At 39.3% G+C, this 21,615-nt stretch overlaps 1 protein-coding gene across 7 annotated transcripts in view; it reads left to right on the forward strand.

Annotated features, from left to right (window-relative positions):
* Positions 1-21,615, forward strand: part of LOC150087109 (protein O-linked-mannose beta-1,2-N-acetylglucosaminyltransferase 1-like) — a 637,681-nt gene that overhangs the window by 418,634 nt on the left and 197,432 nt on the right. For all 7 annotated transcript variants that reach the window (XM_090372960.1, XM_090372959.1, XM_090372965.1 and 4 more), the window contains one exon: positions 19,870-19,940. In XM_090372960.1, coding sequence (XP_090229086.1) covers positions 19,870-19,940 — 71 coding nt within the window. The remainder of the gene's footprint in view (positions 1-19,869; positions 19,941-21,615) is intronic.

Here is a 21,615-nt window from a genome sequence, read left to right on the forward strand (position 1 = left end):
TACACTTGTCCGTCGCGAAGACACATGCTTGAAGACGACAGTTTATCGCAAACCTATGTGTGCTGGCCAATTTACCAACTTCCGGTCAGCACACACGCAGGGCCACCTCCTCTCCACTGCCCGAACCTTGCTAACTCGCGCCTGGACACACTCCAGATCCGCAGATGAAAGACGCAAAGAGATCACCAGAGTCAAAGTAGACCTTACGAGGTGTGGCTATCCCATCGACGTCCTTGACAGGTGTGATCTACAGGCACGCGACAACGTGACGACCAACAGCAACGCCAACAGGGTCGAGTCATCCACGAGGGCATTTATCCCATACTACCCCAACCTGTCACAACAGATTGGTAGAATCCTAAAATCATATGGGATAAAATGCATCCAATGCCCAGGCAAGAAACTGCGTTCTCTTATCTCCAACGTAAAAAACACCCGTCCCCACTCTTCTACAGAGCGGTTTGGTCTATCGCATCTCTTGCCGTGACTGCACCAGCTGCTACTTTGGAGAGACTGGACGTCGACTCAAGAAACGTCTCTCAGAACATAAAAGGGCGATCCGTTTGGCAGATGTAGAACACTCAGCTATCGCAGAGCATGTCTGGACAACCCGCCACGACATCGACGCACACCCTGGTTGGAATCGTTAAATATAAAATGCTCGGATGTCTCTTTGAACAGGAACAGTGGTTGCCAAGTTAATCCCATCACAGAGACAGTAATTCTATCCATAGACAAACGCTGGCCACTTCACCACCATATGTCACAGCCACAAACATCAACAAACAATTAACCACGTGCCTCACGCACCATCCTGGCAGTGCACATCTCTATTCCAACTGCCATTCATGTATTCAATCTGAAGAAGGCTGCCTCCCAGCCGAAAGGTTATTAATTGTAACTCCAGTTTTGCTCTGAGAAACAAAATAAAATTTTTCGTAATGAATCCAGAGCACGTAGGCCTTATTTACTAGCAACCCTTTGTTCCATTCACTAATCTTATTTCCCTTCTCTGCACTTGCTCCAGCAGCTCTACATCCTTCCTAAAATGAGGCCTCCAGACCTGTATACAGTACTCAAGGTGTTGCCTGAATATTGTCTTATACAAGGGAATAATCACCTCCTTATCCCTGCTAGAAAAATTCCTGTATATCATTGACAAGACACCATCAGCTACATTTGCAGACCGTCTGCACTTCTCAGAAAACTTCATATCTGCCTGCACAATTACCCCCAGGTCCTTTTCATTCACTACCACTGTCAATGTAGTACCACAGAGTTGATATGTTACTCGGGGTTACTGCTTCCAATATGCAGTACTTTACATTTGTTGGGGCACCTCCGTAGCCAGGTGGCAAGGAGCAGCAGTGCGAGGCACACGCTTCTTGATTAGACCGGGGTTTGAGCCCATCACCACCAAATACGGAGGATGCGGAAAGGTCAGGGAATGACCACCGCATATCCCGTCCCGGAGCAATATGGCCTTAGTTGCTAATGCTCCTAAAAACCAAATAACAAACAAACAAACAAACATTTGTCAATGTTAAACTTCAGTTGCCACCTCTCGGCCATCTGCTCAACTTTTCTAGATCCTGTTGCAGCAGGGTACTGTCATTTGTGTCATTAACAGCCCTGCCAATCTTCATATCGTCTGCACACTTGGACATGAAGCCTGATATACCACCATCAATATCATTAATAAATACAGAAAACAACAATGAACCCAATATTGAAACCTGAGGGATTCCACTAATAACATTAGTCCACAAAGTGCAGTGTCCATTGATTACCACTCTCTGTCTCCTCCCATTGAACCATCTCTTTATCCATAGCAGCAATTTGCCTCCATTGCCACACTTCTCCAATTTGTGCAGCAGTCTTCCATGTGCAACAGTATCAAAAGCCTTTCTAAGATCCAAATATATGATATCAAAGTTATTCCTTGCATCCAGTTTCTTTGTGGCCCCCATCATAGTATCCAATCAAATTGGTCAGATTAGACTACCCCTTAACAAAAATATGCCGTGTCCCAGCTATACTGAAGTCTTGTCTAGGTGATCCTGCAGTGCTTCTTTAACCAGTGCCTCCATTAATTTCCCTAGAACAGAAATTAAACTAACAGGTCTGTAATTACTTGTGTCGCCCTTTGATCCTCCTTTGTAAATTGGGGTCACATTTTCACATCTCTAGTCCATGGGTACCTCCCCTCAGTCCAAGGAAGCTCTCATAATTATGGCTAAGGGTTTGCTTACTTCCTTTGCTACCTCCTTTAATATAACTGGATAGATCCCATCTGCCCCAGGTGCCTTCCTTATGTTTATCTTCAACAATTTCTCCTCCACTTTACTCTCAGTTATTACAAAATCATCTGGCTCATTGCCAGAGTTTAATTCACCTCCGGCATTCCCCTCCCTGAATAAATCATGTGTGAATGTAGATACAAAATACTAATTTAGTTTGTTAGCTACCTGAGCAGGATCATCAACAGTTGAACCATCGATATCCAGTGGACCAATCTGATTCATCCCCTTCCTTCAAGAGTTTACATAAGTAAAGAACTCTTTGCTGTTTTTCTTTGCATCCATTGCTAAAGATTTCTCGTAATCTGCCTTTGCCTGCCTAAACACCTTTGTGACTTGGTTACAGACCAGCTTATATCTATCATAGGCTTCCATTTCACCCATTAATTTATATGTATCCCATGCATTTTTCTTCTCTACCACATGTCTCATTAGTTCATCTGACATCCATTTAAACCTAGAACAGTACTTCTTAGTTGGTATGAAAATCCTAGTAGCTTCCAAGATTAATTATTTGAATGCCTTCCATTTTGAATTTTGTATTGGTAGTATCATCAATTGGTCCCACCGTATAGAATTTAAATACTGTCTCAGACCTCCATAGTCGCCTTCACAAAATCAAAAACCCTTCCCTTTACTCCTGATGGTAGTTACCTCTTTGAATAAATCCCACTTTAGCACACTGTGGTCAGTGCCACCTAGTGGTTCCTTTATCTGCAGATTCTGAATGCATGAAGAATCACTACTGATAATCAGATCAAGAGTATTACTCCCTGTAGTTGCCTCCCGAACATGCTGATGTAGAAAACAATCATCCAATAAATCTTCAAAAGTCTTGCTAGTGTGTGAGTGACCAATCCACAAATTCCAGTCAATATCTGGGAAATTAAAATCCTCCATTAAAGACTCTCTGGTTTACTGGCCCATTCTATTTTCCTTTTTTAGTTGTTTATTATACTCATCAGAGTCATTAGGCTTATAACACACTCCTACTCTCAATTTTGATCTCCCAATGCTTATGTCACACCAAACTGACTCGACACTGCGCCGTCCAGCCATGTCGACTGGTTGTACTTCCTTAGATTTTATGTGTTTCTTAACTAATAGTATAACACCTGCTGCCTTCCTATCCCATCTGTCCTTCCTGTACACATTGTACTCCCCAAATTACATTTCTGCATTCCTTATATCTGTGTGACACCATGTCTCTGATATCCAAACAATATCTGCCTTTGATGTTTTGACCAATACTTCAAATTCATCAAATTTATTTACCAAACTCCTAGCATTGGTTTACACACAAGTATGCATGCACCTGTTCCTATTCTTAGCTACCCTAACACAGCACTTGTGTTTACTTGTACCACAATGACTCCCAGCAGTCTCTGAAATCCCCTACAGCTTGTTTTCCAGGCTGCTGCTCATGCAATAGAAGCAGTGCAAGAATCACTTTCATCTCTGTCAGCGGCTGCTGTTAATCTATTAGTCCATGTATACCCTCCCCCCAAAATAGCAGTTTTCCAACCCACCAAACACTGCCTCGATAGCATCAGCAAATATTCTTGCATCCTTTCTACTTAAGTGTATCCCATCCCTATAGAGCAGTCTCTCCTGTTAACAGGCATGCATCAGGCTGAGAAAAATTCTACCCCTTGTACCTTGCACAATCTCCCCAGAGCTGAATTGATCGACAAGGCTCTCATCATATACTCTCTTCTATGGTGTCTGGGCAGAATTGCAGACACTTTCAAATTCAACCTTAATTCAAGGCTTTTTATCAACAGTGACCTCTCTTCCCTCAGCTGGGTTGCAACAGCAAAAATTTTCTGGAACAAAGTCCAACAAATGAAGGGAAAATACACATCACACCCCTCATCAATCCTAGAGCATAATGGATGTGCAAATTGCAAACACTCTTGGAGAGGCGTTTGCTAAAGTGTCTGCCGAAATATTAGCCTCCATAGCTGAGTGGTCATGAGCAGGAGTGCAGTAGCACACACACTCTTTGAGTAGACTTGGATTCAAGCCCCTGACTGCTAAATATGGTCGATATGCCAGCCCGCATTGGACCAGCGTGGCAGATTATGGTCCATTTTTTCCTCAACATGAATTGTTGAGGAGGCTTTCATCCTGCAGTGGATTGATAATAGCTGCAGCTTGCCTTTTTTGCTTACCTGCCAAAACATCTTATACCCCAGAGTTTCTGGCCATTCAGAAAAACAGCAATTGAAGGCATCCTCAAATGGCTGTGTAACCTATAACCAACATTTTACACAATGGGAACTGAAAGCAGTACTTTCTCTATCCCAGGCTAGTGCTGTTGGACTAGGCAAAATCTATTATGAGTTGATTAAACATCTTTCGTGAGGATCTATGGGTTGTCTGCTCTCTCTACAACAGAATCTGACTAGAAGAGTAATTTCTGGATTCCTGGCACATAGCAGTCGTACTTGACTTTCTTAAACCAGGAAAGGATCCAAAAAAAAAAAAAACCAACCAAATAATTGTCGATCCAGCTCTTTGTGCAAGATTCTGGAACGAATGGTCAATGTTCAACTTATGTGGTATTTAGAAGTTAATGACTTCCTTTCCAGGACATACTGTGGCTTCCAAAGAAACAGGTTAACCGTTCGCCAGTTAATCCAAAAAAATAGACATCTATTTGCATCTGTTTGTGTTGCTTTTCTGAAAAGTGAGCACCAGGTTTTGGTTTTCTTTGATGTGGGAAAAAGCATATGACACAGCTTGGAGATTTGGAATTTTAAAAGATATTTACAACTCGTGTCTTAGGGAGACACATTGTCATTTTTATTAAAAATTTCCTCTCAAGCCAGTCATTCCAATTTCATGTAGAATCCACTCTCTTGGCCATCCATTTTTCCAAGAGGAGGGAGTTCCTCAAGGATCAGTGCTAAGTGTAATGCTTTTTGCTGTCAAAGTTAATTCTATTACTGAATAACTTCCTCCAACCATAAACAGTGCCATTTTCGTCAATGACATTTACATCTTTTCACAGTCATACAACATGAGGGTTATTGAAAGGAAATTACAGCATGCCATTGACCATATTAACTCTTGGGAAATGATAAATGGATTGAAGTTTTCTTCCCAGAGGACTGTTTGCATCCACTTCTCTCAGGGGCACAACCTTCACCCTAAATTGGAACTAAAGCTCACACAAAATGCGATCCAAGTAGCACCCGAAACAAAATTCCTGGGCCTTATATTCGATAAAAGATGGATATTTTTACAGCACATCCATCAACTTTAAACAAATTGCTTAAAATGGCTGCACTTGTTACAGGCTATGTCCTCCAAAAAATGGGGTGCAGCTCGTTGCATGTTACTTCTTTTTTTTTTTGTATCTTTTGTTTTAATTAGATTATTAGTCCCAGGTGTATGCATCGGCTAGAAACTACGACAGCTCGACACAGTCCACCATCAGGCCATTCAGATTGCTACTGCTGTGTTCCGAACATATATGCTCTCCAGAGCATATATGTTCGGGACACAGCAACCAAAGCAAATGTCAAAGCAACCAAATCATCCTTGTTTATTCAACAAAAGCAATTGTCATTACGGTGTTTTATATTTTACCACTCTTAGTAATCTACTGAGCCTGACACACTCGGTCAGATTTTATCCTACAATAACTGTGTCAGCCATTTTTAGTTATTTAAAATGCTTAAAACGTTTTAGTCTTATTTAAAATTTGCATTTTTATACCCATTTACATATCTCTGTGGTTCTCCATGTTGTGAGCTGAGGTCACTGAATTCCTCACTATTATCTTTTATGTGACTTGGCACATCAGCATTAAACTGAAGCTGTGCCAAAAAAACCCATACCAAATCAAGTCTGTTAGGAATAACTGGTCCATCAGATAGCAAGTGGTCACTAGTGATAAGAACCATACTTAACTGGTTGTGATAAGTTGTTTAATGTGAGTTACAATACAGTATATGAAATGAGGGTTTCCAAAAATGTAATATAGGCCTTTGTGGGTAGCACAGTGCATGTAAGCACCATTCTCCTCACACCAGGTGGAAGGGCACAGGTTTGAATCCTGTTAATGATGCAAGGAATTATCATGGGCAGTTTTCACAATGTCGCTAATTTAGTTGGTCTTAAGTGAAGATTGCAAAGTTTCCTCTAAGAAACTTGGGTTTTTCACCCAGCAAATTGACCACAAAACATACACATTTTACCGGCAATATGGGCTAAGTTGCTGATTTCCTAAAACACTACAATAATAATAATGTAATATAGCTAAAACTTGTCTAAAACTTGTCTGAGAGTGGTGCAATACTAGAACAGCTCATTACAGTGGCAAGTTTGTCTGCTGTTAGAATTAAAACAGTGCAGTTTAAATGTTGTCTGCAAAAACAGATGAAAGGACAAAATAGTCATGAGTGTTTACAGAGGTAAATAAATTCAGTTATTTGTGTTTAATGTTAATTGAAATGTGCTCCTTTCATCATCATCATCATCATCATCATCCATTTTCAATCCACTGCAGGATGAAGGCCTCTCCAGCAACTTTCCAGTTCCTTCTGTTTTGCGAAGTGGCCATCCATTTACTATCCACGAACTTGTGAATTTAATCTGTCCATCTCCATTGTTAACTTCCTGGTTTTGTATTCGTTTAGCTCCTCTTGGGTACCATTCTATTATTTTCTTAGTCCGTCTGTCATGTCTTTGAGCTATGTGTCCTGCCCAAGACTATTTCTGTTCTTTAGTTTTGATAAGAATGTCCTTTATTTGTGTATGCTGCCTAATCCACGTGTTTCTCTTCTTATCTAACAGTCTGATTCCTAGTATAATTTGTTCCATTCTTCGCTATGCAGTTTTCAGCTTCTCTTCCATTCTTTTGGTGAGTGCCAAAGTTTCACTTAGATAAATCATGGTGGGGAGTATACATTGGTTCGTTATTTTACATTTCAGACAAATTGAGAGATTGCTCCTCAGTATGTGACTATATTTCATGAATGCTATCCATCAAAAATTTCTTCTCTTGACTTCCAGCCATTTATCATTGTTACATGTGACTTGGCCCAGATAAGAATATGAATCCATCTTTTCAATTACTGCTACTTCAATGATTATATCCCTTTCTAGCATACTTATTCATCATTACTTTTGTTTTAGCCATATTCATCTTTAGCCTGAAATCCTTACTAACTCTGCATAACTGATTAAGATTTTCCTCTAATTCTTTGGGATCATGGCTTATGATCACAATTTCATCTGCAAATCGTAAGTGGTTTAGGTACTCTCCATTCACATTGACTCCTTTCTGCGACCAGTCCAATCTTCTGAAAGCTTCAAGGGCACAGTAAACATCTTCGGAGATTTTGTGTCTCATTGTCGAACACCTTTCTCAATTTTAAATTTGCTACTTTCTTTGTCTAGTCTCATAAAGGAGGTAGCATTCTCATATATTTTCTTCAAAATCATAATGTATGGATTGTCTGTGTCTTTCCAATGCCCGAAACATTGCCTTATACTGTATTTTTTATTTTATTTATTTTTTTATTTTTAATGAAAACTCCAAACACGAGAGCTATTAGAACCTATAGTACTTAGTACTGAGGTGCCTCCGTAGCCAGGTGAAAAGGAGCAGCAGTGTGTAGCAGCACACGCTTCTTGATTAGACCGGGGTTCGAGCCCGTCACCACCAAATACGGAGGATGCGGAAAGGTCAAGGAATGACCGCCGCATATCCCAGAGCAAAATGGTCTAAGTTGCTAATGCTCCTAAAAACCAAACAAACAACAAACTTAGTACTGTGCTTGGATTGGAAGTCAAGAAGACGAAATAAGATATTTGTTAACATTAGACTTGAACTTCTGTAGACTGTAATTTTCAGGAAATACGTATGAAGGAACGTTGTTCCAGAAAATGGCAGTTGAATGAATAAACGAGGAAGATGAAAAGTTGGTTCTGTGAGTTTGAAGTTGGACAGTAAATGGATGTTGGCTGGTGGCGGCACATATTTGGACTGCTTTGAAAGAGAGAGCGGGAATTATAGAAGCCAAATCAGTAGAACAGTGCCTATGGAAGTAGCTGTAGAAAAGGCATTCAGCAGAAACAGTACATCATTAAGACAGCGAGTGGAGATACTCTGTTAGAGAGGAGTCTTTAATTAACATAACTGCCTTCTTCTGAATTGAATCTAGAAGTCTCAGAGAGGTTTTGGGGGCACTGTCCCAGATGTGGGAACAATATTGCATGGTAGGGCAGATTTTCAATTTGTACAGAGTCAACAGCTGTTTGGAAGAAAAGTAATGCCGAGAGTGAAAGAGAAAACCAAGTTTTTTAGATGCAGAGGAAGCAATATTTGTAATGTGCTTGTGCCAAGAGAGACTAGAAGTCAGGGTAATCCCCAAAAGAGATATATCAACTTGCATAGAAATTGGAGAGTCACCAAAGATAAGCATGGGAGCAGAAGAATCCTTTTTGTGAGATATAAGACAAGATTGAGTTTTAGAAGGATTGAAATCAACTAAATTGTATTTGCCCCACTGGAGTATTACCTGGAGATCAGCATTTAAGGAATTGGTAGCATATATTCGAGAAGTTGAAGCTGATTGAGCAGGGCAAGGTTTCTCAAAATGGAAGGTGGAATGCAATGTGCTATCATCGGCAAAACTATGGATAGGATTTCCAGTAAATGGAAGAAGGTCATTAATATACAAGAGGAAAAGAGTGGGGGAAAGAACTGAACCTTGGAGGACACCAGCATTAGTGGAGAAGTTAAAAGACAGAGGGCCATCTACCATTACCCTCAATGAGCGGACAGAGAGAAAACTAGATAACCAATTACAAAAAACAGTTGGTAAACAAGATGGAAGCTTATTTAGAAGACTTTTATGCCAAACACAATCGAAAGGCTTTGAGATGTCAAGAGCAACTGCTTGTGTTTCACCAAACTTTTCCATTGAATTTGTCCATAAATGGGTAACATAAGACAGAATATCACCAGTGGATCGACACTGACAGAATCCATACTGGTGATCATTGATCAGACGAAAGGTTTCTAGGTAGTTTAAGAGTTGACAGTTAATTGATTTCTCCATTACTTTAGAAAGAGTAGAAGTAATTGCAATGGGACCATAATTGGATTGGAGGAATTTGGCACCAGTTTTTAGGAACTGGCATGAGTAAATTTCCAAGCTGAAGGAAAAACACCTTTGGAATAAGAAAGTGAAAAAAGGTGGCAAAGAACGGAGTAAGTTCAGGAGCACAGGTTTGGAGAACAAGTGGATAAATACCATCAGGATTTAGAGCTTTCTTAGCTCTCATCAACCGGTGGTATTTCATCGGTTGATGAGAGTCATCTACCACCTAGTATTGCCTGGTAACGCAGAGGGGCAGCATTCCTCCATGTGGTGTGGGCGCCACACCTCGACCCCTGCTTACGTTGATTCACACCTTTGTGGTCATCAACAGGGTGCTTGTGCATGTAGCCTACACCCAGGATTACTAACAGTCCAACCATCATGAAGGTGCAAGCAGAGGATTTGGCTGTCACAGACCGTCCGGACATCACCGAAATTGGGTGCACTTGACTTGAATGTCATTCGAATATCAGTTCCATTAGCGTTTTATACTTTCAGATAGCAAGTACAGCTTCTACGGCATTCTCTTGTGTCTTTGTGGTCTCAGAAAGTTTTTAAATTCTGTATAGTGGGATCAACTGATGATGTTACCAACAGTAAATTCTAAGTGGCAAGCATCCAAGGAATTAATCGTGGATGCTATTAAAAGTTTCATACTATTAAGAAATATCGTTCAAGGTTTAGGCCTAAATGGTTATCTAATGAACTAATGAGACTCGTAACAGAGAAAAAAAATGCATGGGATGCATATAAATTATCAAGCGACTCAGAAGCCTATGGCAGATATAAGCTAGTCTGTAATCAGGTGACAAAGGAGGTTAGGCAGGCGAAGGCAGATTATGAGAAATCCTTGGCAAAAGATGCTAAGAAAAACAGCAAGGATTTATTTTCTTATATAAACTCTAAAAGAAAAGGGATGAATTTGATTGGTCCACTTGACATTGATGGTTCGACTGTTGATGATCCTGCTCAGATAGCAAACAAACTGAATGAGTATTTTGCATCTACATTCACACATGAAGAATTATTAAGGTTTGAAAATGGCAGAAGGTTATCAAATTGTAGCAGGATACTTAATGATTTTGTAATAACTGAGAGCAAAGTGGAGGAGAAATTATTGAAGTTAAACATAAGAAAAGCACCTGGGGTGGATGGGATCTATCCAGTTATATTAAAGGAGGCAGCAAAGCAACTAAGCAAACCTTTATCCATAATTATGAGAGCATCCTTGGAAACAGGGGAGGTTCCCACAGACTGGAGATGTGCAAATGTATCCCCAATTCACAAAGGGGGATCGAAGAGTGACATGGGTAATTACAGACCAGTTAGTTTAACTTCTGTTCCGGGTAAAATAATGGAGTCACTTGTTAAAGATGCATTGCAGGATCATCTAGACAAGACTGCAGCAATAATTCAGACACAGCATGGGTTTCTTAAGGGAAAGTCTTGTCTGACAAATCTCATTGGTTATTATGATGTGGTTACAAAGGAACTGGATGCAAAAAATAATTTTGATATCATATATTTGGATTTCAGTAAAGCTTTTGACACTGTTGCGCATGGAAGACTATTGTACAAATTGGAGCAGAATGGTATTAAGGGTAAGTTGCTACAATGGATAAAAGGATGGTTAAGTGGGAGAAGACATAGGGTGGTAATCAATGGGTGCTGCTCTTTGTGGACTAATGTTATTAGTGGAGTCCCACAGGGTTCGGTGTTGGGTCCACTGTTGTTTTGTATATTTATCAATGATATTAATGAAGGTATATCAGGCTTAATGTCGAAGTTTGCAGATGATACAAAGGTTGGCAGGGTTGTTAATGACAGTAATGGTAATGTGCTACTGCAACAGGATCTAGATAATTTGGGCAGGTGGGCTAAGAAGTAGCAACTGAAGTTTAATCGTGACAAATGCAAAGTACTGCATATGGGTAGAAGTAACCCCAGAGAAACGTACCACTGTGTGGTACTACACTTAAGGTGGTAGAAAATGAAAAAGACCTTGGAGTAATTGTGCAGTCAGATATGAAGTTTTCTGAGCAATGCAGACAGGCTGCCAGGGCTGGTCATGGGGGGTTTGTCAATGAGATATAGGATATTTGCTAGCAGGGAAAAGGAGGTGATTATCCCTCTGTATAAGGCAGTGGTCAGGCCATGTCTGGAGGCTTCATTTTAGGAAGGATGTAGATTTGCTTGAGAGTGTACAGAGAAGGGCAACAAGATTGGTGAGGGGAATGAAGGGATCCTCTTACCAAGAGAGGCTAAAGTTCTGCAATTTGCAGTGGCTGGAGACTAGGCACCTGCACGGTGATCTGATTGAGGTGTATAAGGCCTTTAATGGGTTGAGCACGCTGAATTGTGATGGGATCCTTCCACTTGTTCAGATTATGAGCCTAAGGGGGCATAAATTCAAATTAAGAAAGGACAGATGTAGAATAGATGTGCGGAAATTTGCCTTTAGCCAGTGGGTGGTTAATTGCTGGAACAAACTTCCATCTGTCATTGTGGAAGTTGATAGGGTGAATAAATTTAAGGAGGAACTGGACAGGCATTTGGAGGGATTGGTGTGATTTTTTTTTTTTTGGCTGATGCTGCATAAGCTCATACACTTGCTTTCTTGCATCACATGCCACTACTACTACTACAACCTCAAGGACCAAAAGGAGTCAAATGCCCTTCCATAATCCAAAAGTGCCAGGCATAATGGTGTTTTATATTCATTTGCTTTCACCATTAGCTGCAATATTATGTGACACATCAAGATTCGTCGTCAAAATCCTTCTGACATCTTTTTGACAGAAGACCACAGGAGGCATTGAATGGAGTGTGTTGTGAATGCTGTTTTACCAAGATTATTAATACATGAGTTGGAAGAAAAATGGGTTGCTAGCAGGTCAGCTTTATCCTTGGCTAAAGTGACAAGACCATCTAGTTTTGACAGAGGTGAGAGCAGAGGTGGCAAAAGTTGCGGCTTTGGCAAGAGACCAGAATGCTCGGCTACCATTAGGGAATGAAGCAAGTTTTCTACTCTTAGCCTGTTCAAAATCTAGTTTGGACTGATTAATAACTGCTTCACAATTGTTGCAAGCTTTGGTGTAGGCAGAAAATGCAACTGAAGAATTGGAAACAAGCCAATTACGATATGCAGCGTTCTTCTCTTGAACAGCCTTATCACATTTATTGGAAAACCAAGGTTTAGACAAAGGATGAGGTTTTAAAGTAGTGTGTAGAATACAGAATTCCATTCCAACAAGAATAATTTCACTGACAACATCTGAGCAAACGTTGACATCAGAAGTTTTGAAACAGTAATCCGACCAAGGAAAAGAAGAAAAGAAATATTGCAGGTCGTCCCATTTTGCATTCTTATAATGCCAAACAACACAGGGTTGGGAATAGCCATGAGATAAAGGCTCCATTGGAGAAGAGACAAGCACCAAGTTGTGATCTGAGGTGCCTAAAGGACTGCTAACTTCGACTGTGTACTTAGAAGGGTTGTTTGTGAGAAAAAGATCAAGCGTGTTGGCTGTGTGGTTGGAATTGTCCCGTATTTTTGTAGGTAAATGAACAATCTGTGCAAGGTCATTAGTAATTACAAAAGCCTCAGAATCTCGACCAACTGTGTAGGTGTGACTAGAAAACGGAAGCCAGCTGGAGTTGTGAACATTAAAATCAGCAAGGAAAATTACCTCACTGTTAGGAAAGTTGGACTGGAGAAAGTCAAGTTGTAAAGAGAGGAAGTCAAAGTGCTCCAAGTGATTAGTGGAGTTGGGGAACTATAGAGACAACAGATGAATTTTACACAATGAGGTAGAGAGATTTTAAGCCAGAGAAGATCAGAAGGATGAGATTACTAATTACCAAGTCTCTGACATGGAATATGGGAATGGACATTTGCACAAGTACCACCTATGAGGCGAAAGCAATTATACAGTGAATAATTTGGTCAACTGAGATGAGCAGTAGTTAAATCAACCGATAACTGAAATTTTGTCAGCAAAAGTACATGAGGTTTGGCAGACTGCAAGTGGAAATGTACATCGTTGAGATTAGAATTGAGACCACGTATATTTGTGAAATCAATTAGGAAGTGTTAGGGAGGTTTAGATCTTTTCGCAGATACGCTTACTCTATTAGTTTGACCTGTCATGGTGTATTCAATAGTAAGAAAAGGTGAGGGGGGAGAAACATGCTGTATGAAGTAATGAAATGTTTGGATATGGCTACACATTTTTTTTTTTTTTTGTTATGAAAACCCCAAACATGAGAGGTATTAGAACCTATAATACTTAGTACCGTGCCAGGTTGAAGACAAAAGAAGATATTTGTTGATATTAGACTTGAACTTCTGTAGACTGTAATTTTCAGGAAATACGTATGAAGGAAGGTTGTTCCAGAAAACGGCAGTTGTATGAATAAATGAGGAAGATGAAAAGTTGGTTCTGTGAGTTTGAAGTTGGACAGTAAATGGCTGGTGGCGGCACATGTTTGGACTGCTTTGAAAGAGAGAGCGGGAATTATAGAAGCCAATTCAGAAGAACAGTGTCTATGGAAGTAGCTGTAGAAAAGGCATGCAACAGAAACAGTACGTCTATACGACAGTGAGTGGAGAGAATCTGTTAGAGAGGAGTCATTAATTAACCTAACTGCCCTCTTCTGAATGGAATCTAGAAGTCTCAGAGAGGTTTTGGGGGCACCGTCCCAGCTATGGGAACAATATTCCATGGTAGGGCAAATTTGGCGATTTGTACAGAGTCAACAGCTGTTTGGAAGAAAAGTAACACCGAGAACAAAAAGAAACCAAGTTTTTTAGATTCAGAGGAAGCAATATTTGTAACATGCTTGTGCTAAGAGAGATTAGAAGTCAGGGTAATCCCAAAAAAAGATATATATCATTTTGGCTAGAAATTGGAGTGTCACTAAAGATAAGCATAGGAGCAGAAGAATGAATCCTTTTTGTGAGATATAAGACAAGACTGAGTTTTAGAAGGATTGAAATCAACTAAGTTGTCTCTACCTGGAGATTTGCATTTAAGGAATTGGTAGCAGACATTCAAGAGATTGAAGCTGATTGGGCAGGGCAAGGTTTCTCAAAATGGAAAGTGGAATGCAATGTGCTATCATCGGCAAAACTATGGATAGGATTTCCAGTGGAAGAAGGTCATTAATAAACAAAAAGAAAAGAGTGGGGGGGAAAGAACTGAACCTTGGGGGACACCAGCATTAGTGGAAAAGTTAGGAGACAGAGAGTTATCTACCATCACCCGCAGTGAGCGATCATAGAGAACACTGGATAACCAATTACAAAAAACAGTTGGCAAACCATAAGGTGGAAGCTGTTTAGGAGACCTTTATGCCAAACACGATCGAAAGTGCTTTGAGATGTCAAGAGTTTCTGCTTCCGTTTCTCCAAACTTTTTCATTGAATTTGTCAATAAATGGGTAATATAAGCCAGAATATCACTGACAGAATCCATACTGGTGATCATTGATCAGATGGAAGGTTTCTAGGTAGTTTAAAAGACTTGGCGGTTAATTGATTTCTCCCTTACTTTAGAAAGAGTAGAAATAATTGCAATGGGACGATAATTGGATGGGAGGGATTTGTCACCCGTTTTAGGAACTGGCCAGATATGAACAACTTTCCAAGCAGAAGGAAAAACGCCTTTGGAATAAGAAAGTGAAAAAACAGGTTTTGAGAACTAGTGGAGAAATCCACTTGTTCTCAAAACCATCAGGACCTGGAGCTTTCTTAGCATCAAGATTTGTCAAAATCCTTCTGACATCCTTTTGACGGAAAACCACAGGAGCCATTGAATGGAGTGTGTTGGGAATGGTGGGATGTGTTTAACAAGATCATTAACACAGCAGTTGGAAGGAAAATGGGATGCTAGCAGGTCAGCTTTATCCTTGGTTGAAGTGACAACAGAACCAACTGTTGCGGCCAATAGCTTTGGCAAGAGACCAGAATGCTCGGCTACCATTGGGGCAAGAAGCAAGTTTTCTACTCTTAGCCTGTTCAAAATCTAGTTTGGACTGATTAATAACTGCTTTACAATTGTTGCAACCTTTGGTGTAGGCAGAAAATGAAACTGAAGATTTGGAAACAAGCCAATTACGATATGCAGCGTTCTTCTCTTGGACAGCCTTAGCACATTTATTGGAAAACCAAGGTTTAGATAAAGGACGAGATTTTAAAGTGGAGTGTGGAATAAAGGATTCCATTCCTACAAGAATAATTTCACTGATACGATCTGAGAAAACGTTGACATCAAAAGTTTTGAAACAGTAATCCAACCAAGTAAAAGAAGAAAATAAATCTCGCAGGTAATCCCATTTTGCATTCTTGTAATGCCAAACAATACGAAGTTGGGAATAGTCATGAGATAGAGGATCCATTGGAGAAGAGAAAATCACCAAGCTGTGATCTGAGGTGTCTAAAGGACCACTCACTTCGACAGTGTACTTAGAAGGGTTGTTTGTGAGAAAAAGATCAAGCGTGTTAGCTGCATGGTTAGAATTGTCGTATTCTTGTAGGTAAATGAACAATCTGTGTAAGGTCATTAGTAATTGCAAAAGCCTCAGCATCTCGACCAGCTGGGTCAGTGTGACTAGAAAACAGAAGTTATCTGGAGTTGTGAACATTAAAATCAGCAAGGAAAATTACCTCACTGTTAGGAAAGTTGGACTGGAGAAAGTCAAGTTGCAAAGTGAGGAAGATAAAGCTCCAAGTGATTAGTGGAGTTGGGAGAATGGTAGAGAATACAGATGAATTTAACACAATGAGGTAGAGATATTTTAAGCCAGAGAAGATCGAAAAGAGGAGATTCCAAATTACCAAGTCTCTGACAAGGAATATCGGAACAGACATATGCATAAGTACCACCTTTGAGGCGAAAGCAATCATCCAGCGAATGATTTGGGCAACTAAGATGAGCAGTGGTTGAATCAACTGATAACTAAGATTCTGTCAGAAAAAGTGCATGGGGTTTAGCAGACTGCAAGTGGAAATGGACATCGTTGAGATTAGAATTGAGACCACATATATTTGTGAAATGAACTAGGAAGTGTTTGGGAGGTTTAAATCTTTTCGCAGATAAGCGTACTCTATTAGTTTGACAATTCATGTTGTATTCAATAGTAAGAAAAAGTGGGTGGGACATGCTGTATGAAATAATGAAATTTTTGGATATGGCGTACACATGGTAAGAATATATCCAGATCCTTGACGTAACGTGGCCTTGACGATGTCCTCCGCATACACGCTACTCAGACTACTTCCAGTCACTATCTGGCAGAGTAGAGGTAGCAGGATTATACACTAGTTGATCCAGAAGCCTCCTAAAGAGTTACCAATAGGTTTGGTCCAGTGTACTAACTAGCGGCTGGCGTGCGAACACCGTTTTATAGCTGTACCCTTGAAATGTAAGCAAGATTGGAACTCACCATGATGTTCATTATAACCTCAAAAGTCATGAGTCATACTGCATGATGGAAGAGATGGGAAAGGGTTGACTGGAACTTAGCTCTGGAGACTAAGCATGGGTTCCACCACTTCAAGCCTCCGATAAGCAAAGTGGTGGTATTTCACCAGTTGATGAGAGTCATCTACCACCTAGTATTGTCTGGTAATGCAGAGGGGCAGCATTCCTCCATGTGGTGCCACAGCTGTACCCCAGCTTACGTTGGTTCACACCTGGGTAGTCACCTACCGTGTGCTTGTGCATGGAGGTTATACCCAGGATTAATAATAGTCACGCCATCGTGAAGGTATAAGCAGAGGATTTGGCTGTCACAGACCGTCTGGACTTTGCCGACATTGGGTCCAGTTGACTTGAATGTCACCCGAATATCAGTTCCATCAGTGTTTTAGAACTCCCAGGTAGCAAGTACAGCTTGTCTAGCATATATGAGAGAATGTCTGTGACAACCTCAAGGACCAAATGGAGTCAAATGCCCTTTCATAACCCACAAATACCAGGAATAATGGTGTTTTATATTCATTTGCTTTCACCATTAGCTGCAATGTTATGTGAAGGTGATCCATAACTGAGAATCCTGTCCTAAAGTCAGCTTGCTCTTTTGGTTGATTCTCTTCAAGTATTCTTTCTAATCTGTTAGTAATGACCCTTGTGAACAACTTGTAGATGCAGACAACAAACTAATTGTTCTATAATTTCCAATTTCTGACATATCTCTTTTTTTATGCAGCAAAATTATGATTGCATTATTCCACTCCTTAGGGGTCATGACTCTCCTGATGTATTTTTGAAAAGTCTTGCCAGTTTCTGTCTCATGTCCTCTACAGTAACTTCAACTTCACCTGGGGCTTTTTGATCCTTCATTTTCTTCAATGCATGTTCTACCTCATCAGGAAGGATATCGAGTATGTCGTATGTGTTGCTAATTTGTGATCAATCTTCTCCACTGCTTGCATTGTTTCCTCGCTCTTTATATAATTCTTTATAGTAGTTTTCTGCTATTTGAATTATGCCTTCTCTACTATTTATAAGTACACCATCAGTATTCTTCAGTTTCAGTATCATTTGTCTTTCTGTATTACTGCTCGTGACTGCTGGTTTAAGTCCTTTGTTTTCCCTTAATACTTTTTGTTCTTTTCCTATGTTAAACCTTCTTATGTCCTCTCTGAGTGTCTTTCTGATGCTTTACATAGCTCAGTATACTCAATTTTGTCCTTGCTCTTCATTTGTTGTCTTCGGTTCATCATGACAAGTGCTTCTTGACTAAATTTTTCTTCTTTGGATTTTTTTTTTTTTACCTATAGGTTTCTCGGGCTTTATTACTTTCAGAAAATATTGTATTCCTCTTCGATATCTTGGTCCTGAAAGGTCTTCAGAAGCTCAAACTTGTTCTTAAGTTCCGGTACATACTGCTTTTTCTTAACTTCTGTTATCTCCAAAACCTTTGTATTATTTATTCGAGTCAGGTTTTTCCCCCTTTCTTTTCTTACATCTATATCAAGTGTGCATCTTACCATTCTGTGATCACTTCCAACACTTACCTTGTTCAGGATGGTAACATCGTTCACAATATATCTTCTGTTAATGAAATCAGCTTAATTCTCTTTTGAGGATTAAGTTGATTTCATTAGTTGTTAATCCATTTGGGCTCTTCCATGTCCACTTTCTGTTCACCCTTTTCTTGAAAAAAAATGTTCATTACTAACAATCCTCGAAATTCTGCAAATTTCACAAGTCTTTCACCTCTTTCACCAATTCCAATATTTCCTATATTTTCCATTTCTCCGCTGTTTTGTCTCTTTCCAACCTTAGAATTGAAGTCCCCCATAATAATGGTGTAGTGAGTTTTCTGTTCATCTAGAAGTCTCAATTTCAGTGTACATTTCTTCATCATCATGGCTCAATGTTGGTGCATATATCATTATAACCTTTAGTTTGTACCTCTTAGAAATCCTGATACTAGTCTTTTGAAACCATTGGTAATGTAGTTTTGAACTCCAAAATGTTGTTTTTTATAGCTTTATGAACCACAAAGCCAATTCCACCTTCCATTGGTGTACAGCAGATTTCCACTTGACAAACTTATAAGTGATTCATTTCTTTTTCTTGTTTCAACCAAGCCGATGATATTTCAATTCACATTTTCTAATTCCTTTTCCAGTTCTAATATCCTATCTTCACCGATGAGCGACCTTACGTTGTAACAGGCAAAGTTCAGTTTCCGTGCATTGCAGCCTGGTCGTACCCAGAGATTCTTAGCACCCTACTCTGATCCTCTCATTGCCATAAGAGGGGGAGTGAAAGCCGCTGGGGACTGAGGACCATTTGTTTCTTCATTTTGTCATGTGCTGGAGGGGTGGGTCTTTTCCTCTTCAAGCTGACCAGGTGTCTTGAAGAGAACAACTCTACACGTTCATTGCCACCAAAGTGATGTAACAGGGTTTACCATCGAGAAGGTGTGCATGAGTGGATTTTAGGGAGGCAGGCTAACTGGACTTCTCCTAAATCTTCTAAAATAGAAAGATATTGGATCCATCAGTGTTTTAGACTGAGTGTCTGATAACACGCAGAATGCTTGTTCCCCTCTAAGCCCCTGTGCTCCTTTAAAACTGTTCAACCTCTAAGTATATATACCTCACAAAAACCTTTAAAAAATTTTAAATCTGGCACCCCTCGATCCCAAGGGTGCCAGATTTTAGAGAGATTACTGAGATTTGGAAAGTCCTGCTCTATACATTTCCTTTATCATGTATATCCACAAATCTATTGCAGATGAACCAAATATATCACAAGGCGGCATTTGCCACTTTTGTTTAGATTCCTAGGACTTCTTTTCTCTTTGCAGTTTAATACGCTTTCAGACAGGATAGAGAATAATTTTTGCATATAATTGAATCATTATAAGCTATTCCCTGTTTGATTTTTTTTTTATAAATGTTTAAGAAAATCCATCTTTTTATTTTTTAGGTTTTTAACAATAGGGTTTATGATGTTCCAGTTGCTATAATTGCAAGCAACAGACCTCATTATTTATATAGGTAGGTGATTTTAAGATATTTTCAGATAAAGGATGATAACAATATTCATTTTATAGAGTGGCTATTTTGAGGATTGTGCTCAAAGAAAACACACACACACACACACACACACACACACACACACACACACACACACACACACACACACACACACACACACACACACACACACACACACACACACACACATCATCTCCAGCCATTTTTACTTGGTCAAATCCATTGATAATGTGATTGTAGAAAACAACAAACTGCAGTTGGTGACACTTGATTGTTTCAGGAAATGTTATGCTGCTGAGCGAGTTCATTTTCTTGTTCTTCTTTTAACTAGAAATTATAAATAAAAATATCTTCAATTTATTCCTATCATTTAACATTTGGCAGCACAAAGCTTAAAAGTTTATGGAGACTTGACATGCTGCTTTCTTGGTATTTGCTTATTAGTAATGATCCATAAAATAATCAAGCGCTGTTGATTATGATTTGCTGTTCATAACTGGATAGAGGCTTCTCTTTCATTCTCTCTCTCTCTCTCTCTCTCTCTCTCTCTCTCTCTCTCTCTCTCATCGAATATGGGCTACCAGAGCTTGGCAGCCATGGAGGGGGGGGGGGGCTGATTGAAGTTTATAAGGCACTGAGGGAGTTATTAAAATGAATGAAAGTGCAAGAAAGAGGTTTAGACTAGAAGCTTTCTTTTATCCAGAGAGCCATTGATTACTGGGGAAAAAATGCCTCTGCAGGTAGTTGGGGGTTAGCAGTTTAAAGAAATTCAAAGGTCATGGATAATAATAATATATTTTCTTATATACCTTGGTACAAGCAAAAGCCTGTGGCTTCCTTGCACTGTATGGCTAATACTTATGCTTACTTACTATAATTAAACTGTTACATCTGATTAAGTATAAAATCAGGATATAAAATCTTTATTTTTAATTTGCAATTAAAAGAAGACAGTGCTTGCTCAGCATTGTAGTTTTATGAAGCAATAAAATTATACTAAAGCTGGAGATGACTGCACAAAATTGCAGTTGAGTGATGCAATTATCTTCAAGTATTGGGTATTTATATACAATACCCAGATGTGTTACAGCATGTTTTTGTATTTTCCCTAACCTCAAATTTAGTAGCCACTTGATAGTTCCATATCAGTGAGACTTATTCTAATAATGGCCTCGTAACAATGACCAACACATTTTTTTTTTGTTTTCTTCTTCTTCTTCTTTATGCCACAGCAAAAGTTGCAGACTCAGGAAATTGATCTGCTGATTCCGAAAATACCAAAATTTCCTATCACATCTCCACTGAAGATATACTGAAGTTTTAGTAACTTAATGAACAACCAATTTCAAATAGCATACAGTAAAACATATAAGTCTGTTAAAAATGAGTTTTAATCATTTTATGATACATTAATCAAACATAACGTAATATATGTAGTACATTATGTTTGATTAAAGCATTGTAAAATGAATAAAACTTTTTTAAGAATTATATATTCTTTTATAAGAATCTTAAAAATTTTTAAAAATAAAAATTTTTAAGAGAGTGGCAAACATTTATTTCCTTAGACATGTTTGCTATTCATAGTTTTTCTTATAGTCCATTTTATTTTCCCTCTTAAAAAACTAGTAGTAATCTCCCATAATGGCAGTATTCCAATGACCTGTGTATCACA

The sequence above is a fragment of the Mastigoproctus giganteus genome, chromosome 4 (assembly GCF_048544385.1).
Source record: "Mastigoproctus giganteus isolate SK-2022 chromosome 4, ASM4854438v1, whole genome shotgun sequence".
NCBI lineage: Eukaryota > Metazoa > Arthropoda > Arachnida > Uropygi > Thelyphonidae > Mastigoproctus > Mastigoproctus giganteus.